The 8,746-nt window shown below is 46.9% G+C and overlaps 1 protein-coding gene across 1 annotated transcript in view; it reads left to right on the top strand.

The window, feature by feature from the left end:
* Nucleotides 1-2,897: 2,897 nt before the first annotated feature.
* The window catches only part of SCYL3 (SCY1-like 3 (S. cerevisiae)), a 12,802-nt gene continuing 6,953 nt past the window's right edge, over nucleotides 2,898-8,746 (top strand). Inside the window, exons 1-7 of the mRNA XM_010020487.1 lie at nucleotides 2,898-3,108; nucleotides 3,616-3,801; nucleotides 4,424-4,537; nucleotides 5,487-5,543; nucleotides 6,291-6,393; nucleotides 6,983-7,094; nucleotides 7,740-7,818. Coding sequence (XP_010018789.1) covers nucleotides 2,944-3,108; nucleotides 3,616-3,801; nucleotides 4,424-4,537; nucleotides 5,487-5,543; nucleotides 6,291-6,393; nucleotides 6,983-7,094; nucleotides 7,740-7,818 — 816 coding nt within the window. The 5' untranslated portion in view covers nucleotides 2,898-2,943. The remainder of the gene's footprint in view (nucleotides 3,109-3,615; nucleotides 3,802-4,423; nucleotides 4,538-5,486; nucleotides 5,544-6,290; nucleotides 6,394-6,982; nucleotides 7,095-7,739; nucleotides 7,819-8,746) is intronic.

The raw sequence follows: 8,746 nt of genomic DNA, 5'->3' as shown, positions 1-8,746 counted from the left end.
GCTGCAGGCGGCGGCGTTGTCCCCGGAGCTGGTGCTGGTTCCCTGGGGAGCCCACCGCGTTAAAGTCTTGCTCTATCTGCCATGCCCGGGGTTGGGTTGTCCTTCGGAAGGTGCAATAAAACCACGCTTCCTTTCTCAGAGAGGCTGGTGCCTGCTGATTTGTCACCTGCTTTTTGATTGCTCACCTGCCTGCGTTCGTGCGCTGCTTGCACAGGGGGCCCAGTGCATGTTGCCATTGCCGTGTTGGGAAACCTTTGCCTTTGGGAGCAAAGCTCCCGTCACCTCTGACAGCATCTCCCGGGAGGCTCTGCTGGCACAGGAGGTGGCGCAGGGCGAGTGGAAAGTCGGGAACTGCCCGTCTCGTAGCCGTGGAGTGACAGGGTTTGGTGTCTGTGTTTCAGGTGGATGCCTCGTACACAGTGTCATCACTCCACAAAGAAGCTAACCTGAAATTCCAACTCTAACACCTTTCATGGTGGCAAACCCAAGTTGTTCTTAACGACCAGTCCCTCTGGCTTTCCCTGCTGAGCTCCTCTCCACCTCAAGGTGCGCTGTGTGTTGCATCTAGTGTTCGTGTTTACAATGAATTGAAAATAAGATTTTAAAGGGTTATAATGTGGGTAATGCCTTTAACTCACGAAGCATGTGTGGTCCTTACACAGTGTAGTTGTGTGATAGTTTATTAGCATTGGAAGAGTTCCTCCGTGGATTTCGGTCACACTGAGGCTTACACCTTTGCAAATGCTTTTTGCTGGAGTTTGAATAGCCAGTGTGTTTTGGAGTGCTGTAAAAAGAAAAGAAGCTAAGCAATAGTTTTGCAAAGCTGACACATTCCTGAAAAGTGTGGCTCATGGTTCCACTGGCTGCTGTTGCCCCTGGGTTGTTCAAAGCTGGTTGCTTGACGGTGCTTGGCGTTTGGTACTGAGACTTCCTGAGAGGTGGTTATGAGGAGTGGGGGTGCTTGTTTGAAGCTGATTGTGGTACAGTAGCACTGGAGTAGATCACAGTTACTTGAAGACTCCAAAGTTACAATATTTCTGAACCATGAGTGTCTCTGAAGCCAAATCTGTAACCAGTGAATGTGTCTGTATGTATCTGGAGGAGCACGAGGCACACAGATACTTTGAGCTGTCCTATGCAATATCTGACTGAGAAGTGCTTACAGCAGAGCTACAAAACAAATCAAAGTTGAAAAGAGACAAGAATACACATACATGCACTTAACTGTGCAGTTTAGATTCCTATAGGTTCTTCTATTTCTTAACGGTCACATTAGAGGAATTGGCACTGAAAAGGTGCAGTTTCATCCCTGACACCAGAGTGGAGATGTGCATGATCTGTAGTTAATGCAGTGTTAGATTCTGGGTGGAGCAGGACACAGAAGCTCAATTAAAAACCAAACAAACTACAATTTCAGACTGTCATGGTTGTTGTACACTCTGGAGGGTGTTCATATCAAACAGGTAAGCACCATAATGTGCTCTGGTTCCCATATCTGCTGTGTTCATAGGGTTCATTCTTCCCAGCAAGAAGCACATCTGCAGTTGTAGTTAACTGTTTGTAACAGAACAGTTAGCTAACAAACGTAATTAAATGATGTGTGAGCAAGGATTTGTATGGAGTCTACCAAAAAGGCAGAATTCTGTTCCTTCGCAGTGCTCTTGTTGACTAGTGGGTTGTGCAATTGGCATATTTACATTTAATAAAAACATCAACTCATAACATGCTCAAATACAGGACACTGGGGAGGGAGAGGGCAATCTTTTAGGTAACTAATTCTTAACTGAAGTCAGGAAACTGTAACAGAGCAGCTCTCTCTCCAGAAGGCCCCCAGCACCACTGACCTCTGAGCTCCTGGCAGGGCTTGAACTACAGACGCGGGTGTGGGGCCAGAGTAGCTGCTCTGCTGGAGCAGCTCTGTTGGAGGGCCGAGCGACTCCCATGTTGTTGCCTCCTGAAGCCTCAGGTCATGACTAGAAACAACCAGCATAAAGCAATTCTCCAGTTGCAGAAGTGCTTGGGGAAGAGAAGGGTTTTTTTCCCCACTTTTCCTGAAAACTGAGGGTTTTGCTCTGTCCTCTTGTTACTAAAGATCATTTGCTGACTTCCATATACCGCCTGGTATTGAGGGTCTCACCCCTAGCCTGTGATCACAGCCTGATTGCAGCACATATGCTCGGTCAGTGTTTTCCAAAAGCCTCTGCAATCACCGTGTTTGTTTTACCAGTTTTGTATGCAAGGAAGCAGCACAAAAATCTGTGTCAGCCTCTTCCTGACAGAGGCTGTGGGAGGAAGGAAGGGTTGGCAGGCACATGGAATATCTGTCAGATTGAGAGAAGGTAATCTGGGGGGAAAGAGCATGCTGCTGGAGGAGGTTACCTGACGTAGCTTCATTCTGTGGCTTGGAGAACTAAGGAATGGCTGCTTTGAAGGCAGCCGGGGGCTCCTTGTGCCTTACGGTGGTGGCAGTCATGATTCTTAACTGCTGACTGTATTTAGTCTGGATTAAACCTCTGGAGTAGGTATCTGCATGACTGGAGGGTATTGGGGGATCCTGGGTTTGGTAGCCAGGTCAGGGACTAGTTGTAGGTGCTGTACTGTCTGTTCTGTTCGTCTGTGTGTGAGAGCTGGTGATGTCTGGTGGTGATGCTGACACAGATGCCGATGCAGTCCTAGGGATTCCTGTTGATCTGGACCCTTTTGTGGACATACGGTTTTCTTTACAAATAAACAATGGGGATTTTATCCTTGTCCTTAAACTGAAGGAGAGGATCCTGGCAGGAGGAAGTTCTTCATGGCTTTTTCATGCTTTGCAGAAAATGCTCTGAAGGCAAACTGGACAGCACCTGCTGGAACTAAATCTGCCCCAAAACCACCTTCCTTCACCCTAAGGCCTGTTTGTCATCAAGAGGGAACCTCTACAGCGGGTGAACTCTACAAGTGATGGGCTCGGAGAACAGTGCTTTAAAGAGCTACACACTGGAAGAGCCGCCATTCACACTGCCAACGGGACACACAATTTATCCGGCTGTGCTGCAAGATGGCAAACTTGCTTCAGTTTTTGTGTATAAGAGAGAAAATGAAGATAAGGTTAATAAAGCTGCCAAGGTACTGTGGAGAGCGGGCCTGGGACAGGCTTGTCAGAGCTGTTCCTCCTTTTTCTTGGAGGGGTGGGAATCAGTTTATGAGAGTCAAACCATTAGGGAGTAAAGAGCAGGAGAAAAGGTCGAAGTTGACACTGGCTGCAGAGAGCTGCCATGCAGGGGGACAGAAGGGGTGGCAGCTGCAAAACTCAATGTGCGCTGCATGATGTGAGCAGTGGTGGAAGCGCTGTTCAGACAACAATACCTTACTTGTCTCTTCCTGCAGATATAAGTCAGAGTGTCTTAGTTGGGTAGATCTACCCAAAATACTGTATTTATTTTGTGTAAGACTGACTATATATCTAGGTGTATTTAAGTTCTGCAGTGAGTGGTTGTGCTGAGTGCTTGGTGAGGAGCAGGGATGGGCTGTCTGAATTCAAGCAGAAACCATGGCTAAAAGCACAAGGCTTAAGCTCTGCAGCAGAGAGAGGTGCCTTGGATGAGATTTAACAGATGTCTTTGTTTCTGGAAGCACCTGAAAACCTTGCGCCACCCTTGCCTTCTGCGCTTCCTGTCTTGTACTGTGGAAGCAAATGGGATCCACCTGGTTACAGAACGTGTGAAGCCTTTGGAGATGGTCCTGGAGACACTCTCTTCTGCAGAAATCTGTGCAGGGATCTATGATGTCTTGCTGGCGCTCATCTTTCTCCATGACCGGGTAGGTACCCCCAGCAGCAGTCGTCAGGCTTTGGTGGGAAAGTGTGGTACCTGGGCTTGCCTGGATGACTGTCTCATTCCTGATCCCCCAGAAAGATACGCAACCCCCCACAGTTCTTTTAGGCTGAAGCTGCTAAAATCGTTGGCTGCCTTGTAGGAGGAAGGCTAATCGAAAATGGGTTTGGAAATAAAAGAGGAGTTCTCAATTCATGAATAGACATCTGCTTCCAGTGCTGCTTTAGGGAAATAGTATTGCTCAGTCTTGGCATTTATTTACAGCTGTTGCCACATGTCAGAGATTGGTGTCACCACTCCCCTGTTTTGGCACTGTGTGTTTATCCAGGACTGCACTTAAATCCTGGCTCAAGCTGTAGCTTTGGGGCTTTGTCTTCATAGCCGGAGAGCTTCTCTGGATTGAGTTGCACTGCAAGGGCTGTGACAACTAGAGCTTTGTCTGCTCTACAAACCCAGCCCTTCTGCCTCATACCTGCAAAATCCTGAACAACCTTCAGTATCGTGCCCTTTTTGGCAGCTTTCTCTCAGCTCCTGGAAGTACTTAATTAGTGCTGATTGAGATTTAACATCTTCATTATCCCCAAGTCTGTTATCTTTTTATGTTTTAGGGAAACCTGACACATAACAACGTCTGTTTATCATCTGTGTTTGTAAGTGAGGATGGGCACTGGAAGCTGGGAGGAATGGAAACAGTCTGTAACTTCAGTGAAGCCACCCCAGAAGTAAGAGCCAAGCAAATGCGTACTCTGATGCCTGGGAGAGGGCTCCTGGCCTGCTGAAGCTGGCCACCTAGCCAAGTGAAGGCCCAAGTCCTTCCAGTTACCTGAGTTTACTGTTCAGTGTGTTGGCTTGCTTTCAGCTTTGGCCTGAACCTTTACTCTAAGGACAATGTAATTATAAACTACAATGTCTATACACACAAAAACTAATACCCCATTAGCCAGAAAGCAGCTACATTTCTAAGGGTGGCTGCTGGCTGGTAGGTTAAGATTGGGGAGAGTGAGAAAACTTTGCTCCTCTGGACTGATGTAAAACAACCTTGGGGTGGGAGGGGGAAAAAGCTTTAGTGTGAAGCAGGAAGATCCAGGTTGAAATGAATCAATAAGGAAAAGAATTTCAGTCACTCCTTAGCTTTTGCTGCTGGCATCTTCATTGCTTGTTAGTGGTCTTAGAAAAATTCCCGGTTTGATTCTGCTGCATGCTGTGCAGAGTCATTGCTGCAGCCTGGCACTGCATTGTAAATGTATATTGCCTTTTCTCCCAGAGGATATACAAATCCTTCATGACCTGTACTGAGTGTCCCTGGCATGTACTGCCTTTCAGAAAGGATCAGGCAGGCACACAACTAACTGGCCTGCGTGGTGGTGCACAGCAGTGCGAAGAGCAGAGGAGTAAGACCTGACGGCTAAAGCTAATTAAATCCTTTCCCTGTCCAGATGGATCATCGGGGACAGTAGGACTGAGGACTAAAGGGACAAGTTGGCTGATGCCCTGAAGTTGCTTTCTGTCAGCTTGGTGCTTCACACCTGGTCCTCTTGTGCTTCCCCTCCTGCCAGAGCAAAGTGCAGGCTGCCTCGGCTGCATACTGCAGGGGCAGGGGAGAGCCTGCTCCTGCTGCTGGGCACAGGTAAGCGGTCAAGGCAGCTCATGTCTCCCCTCTTCTCCTTCTAGTTCCTCTGCCATGTCAAGTCGGTACGAGACCAGTCGTGCATCCCTTGCGAGGAGATGGTGAGTAACATCACTACTTGGAGGAACTTCTTGTGGCAACAAATAAAATTGTGATGTTCAGGAAATAATCTTCATTCACGCATTTTGTTTTCATGTGCCTGAATAGCAGGTTGGCTATTGGATAATAACGTGAGGTTTACTCTCTTCCTTTTTTCCCCCCTCTTTCATCCCGTCCCTATTTTGGGAATGATGTTGGACACAGGGAAGTGATATTCTGAATGAGGAGTGATGGGGACAGCAGATTCTCATAATACTTTTCAAACACTTTGTGTTGCAGCTTTAATGCTTCTGAATCACCAAAGCTTTGCAAAAATTACAGAGCAGTTGCTGAGATTGCCCAGATCACTGTGGTCTCGCAGTTGTGTACTTTCAAAACAGCCTCTTCTCACTTGTTAGTCACCTCCTGTCCATTAAGCATCCTCTGAGCTGCTTATGCTAAAGGAGCTCTCTTCCTCTCTCCAATTATCACCTGTTTCCGTAGAAATGCTGGAAGCTGCTGACCTGCAGTTGCTGCATGCATTCATCGGGGAATTGTTTCATCATCATGAAGCTGCTCCTTTGGGTTACAAATTCCCCCATGGAGTTTTCTTTAGCATAATATTGTACTTGCAGGGTACTCAGTGGAGCTTTGGTGCTACAAAAAAAAATTGGAGAGTGCATATGGTGAGGGGTGGGAACTAAAACTCATGGAAACTACTGAGTATTCCATAAACTCCTGCTTTGCTGATCTTTTGTGTTTGTTTTCAGTCTGCAGATTTCAAAATTCTGCCCAGCAGCTACGGGCACGCGAGGGATGCCTTTGCATTTGGAGCAACAGTTGAGAATCTCCTCACAGTCCTCAATGATCAGGGTGAGGAATGACACGTGTTTACTTTGCTACCAACAGGCCTCTGAACTTATTCCTTGTGTTCATCGAGCCATTGTGTTGTGGCTGGAAAATGTGCTACAGGTTCAGTGGCCATTGGTGTTCTTTGTGTTTGCTAAGGTAAAATGCAGGCTTTGGCTTCTCCTGTATTCCCCTTTCCCTGCGTTTGGACATACTGAGATGTGGCTGGAGGTCACCAGCTCGTGTAATGTGAGCACTTCCAAACCTGTTCTGCAGCAGTCGGAGGTTCACCTAGTCCTGCCCCACCAGCCGCTTCACTATGGCTTATGGATGCAGGAGCATGGATGTTGTGTACCACAGCTGAGCAGGGGCCCTATAGGAGAGAGGGAGCAGAAAGCTTCTTGGGAAGACAGTAGCATTGCTTGGTGCCCCAAAGACCAAGCGGCTTTGGAGAAGAAATAGAAATGCTGTTTTCCCTTCCTTTAGGTCAGATATGAGTAATTTTGCTATCAAATAGAGCTAAAAATTAAATTTTTGGAAGGGTGGAGGACTACAGAACATAGCTTGTTCAGTGTTGAGAAAGAAATCTAACTGTAGGTGCTCTGAATTTCAGTTTCAGCAGATATTCTCTCCAGCTTTCAGCAAACCTTGCACTGCACACTGCTGAATCCAGATCCAAAGTGTCGTCCACCACTGTCCAGCTTACTGTCTCATGAATTTTTCAGGTAAGGAAAGGAATATTCTGCTTTTCTTCGTATGTCTTGATACTGCTTGTTTGTGTTCATTTTGTGAAGGTGTGTTACTTTCAGATGGGAAGTGCAGACTTCATCTCTACCTCTTACAGAAAAGAGACTTCTTAAATTAAGAAAGCATTAGCCTTCCAAATGAGGTGCTGAGCTGGCAGTGGTGGCAAAAGTGTGTTCCTTAGTCACATGCAGTCAGTTGGATGTCCCCATGCTCATGGGAGGTAGTAGGAAATGCTGTAGAAAAAATCTTTAGCAATGTTGCTGGAGCAAAGCAGGCTCTGAGATAATCCACAGAGAGCTGTGCCTGCTGTCCCCTGAGTGCTACTCAAGATGGTGGCATTAGTGTAGGGTGGCACTTGGTTCTCCTCATTGCCCTGGCCAGGTGGTCAGGGGTGGCTAGTGCCACACTGCCCAGGTCTTCCTGTGAATTGCTGACTTCAAAGTGCAGCACTGTGCAGGGGCAGCTTTCGGGTGACGTCACGTCCTTCGTCCACCAGCATTTGACTTGTATCCCTCAGTCTAGTTCTCTCTGCTAGGAGGAGGGTGGGGATTTGCAATCTCTTTGTTGTAAGTGGTTTAGAATCAATAAGGATCACACTTGACTGCCCATATTTTTGTGCTTAGGAATGATTTTCTGGAAGTTGTGAATTTTCTGAAGACCTTAACTCTAAAATCTGAGGAGGAAAAAACGGAGTTTTTCAAGTAAGTGAAGGAACTATAATCTGGAAGCTTCTTATTTCAGGAATTTCTCATTTCAGACTGTGGGAGACCTGGAAAGACTAGGAGCCAGAGAGGTAGTTATGTGGGTGATTTTGATTGCTTTGGCAGAACATTTTTTGCTTTGTTAATATTTTGGGTACTTGAGCCAAAGTAACATTTGCATCAAATAGGAAATTTCAATCCCTCCTTTACCAATTTCTTGTGAACAGTTTGGTGTTTGGGAGGAGTGATGCCTGCTGGGCTCTGCATCATTCTGATGCTCGACATCCTCTGGCGTGACACTGCACAGCCGCATGGACAGTGGGGTTTTTACCTGCCACAGATCAATTGCTGTCGCTGGAGAATCAGTCAGAAACCGGACTGTAGTGACATGTGTCGCTTCAAGGGTGCTTTTCTGAATCCCACTGGCTTGCTAGCAGCTGGGTTGAACTCTACAAGGCCAAGAACAGCAGCATTCCCAAGAGTACAGGGATATGAAAAGGAAAGAATTTTTCCATTGTCCATGTTCTAATGCACTTTGTGGGGCATAAGAATGATGGTATTAGCAGAAGTTAAATTATTCAGGTTCTCTTCCATGCGCTTTAGCAGCGCTGTTCCATCTCCCACCATACTATGGCAGAGCAGGAATCATTTGTAAAGCTGACCCATGTGCTGTAGTGTTGCAGTGTAGAGGAGGGAGTGTGGCCTAACAGTGTCTCCAGCTCCTGTTTTGTGCTACCTTTGCCTGAAAGTCTCAGGCAGGAGCAGAGGCTTGTCCTTCTATGTTAGAGTGCACACAGAGTGAGAGGCTGCGATGGGACACTGTCTTTAGGAGATGAGGCAGACACAAAAAGGGAAAGTGATATTAAGGGAAATAGTCATAAATGCATGAAGGCTGCCTTGATACCAATTGTTCTCTCCTGGAACGCAGA

Source organism: Nestor notabilis, unplaced genomic scaffold (genome assembly GCF_000696875.1).
Source record: "Nestor notabilis isolate BGI_N333 unplaced genomic scaffold, ASM69687v1 scaffold14908, whole genome shotgun sequence".
In the NCBI taxonomy this organism is placed as follows: domain Eukaryota; kingdom Metazoa; phylum Chordata; class Aves; order Psittaciformes; family Psittacidae; genus Nestor; species Nestor notabilis.
This window is presented reverse-complemented; position numbering and strand designations above follow the sequence as displayed.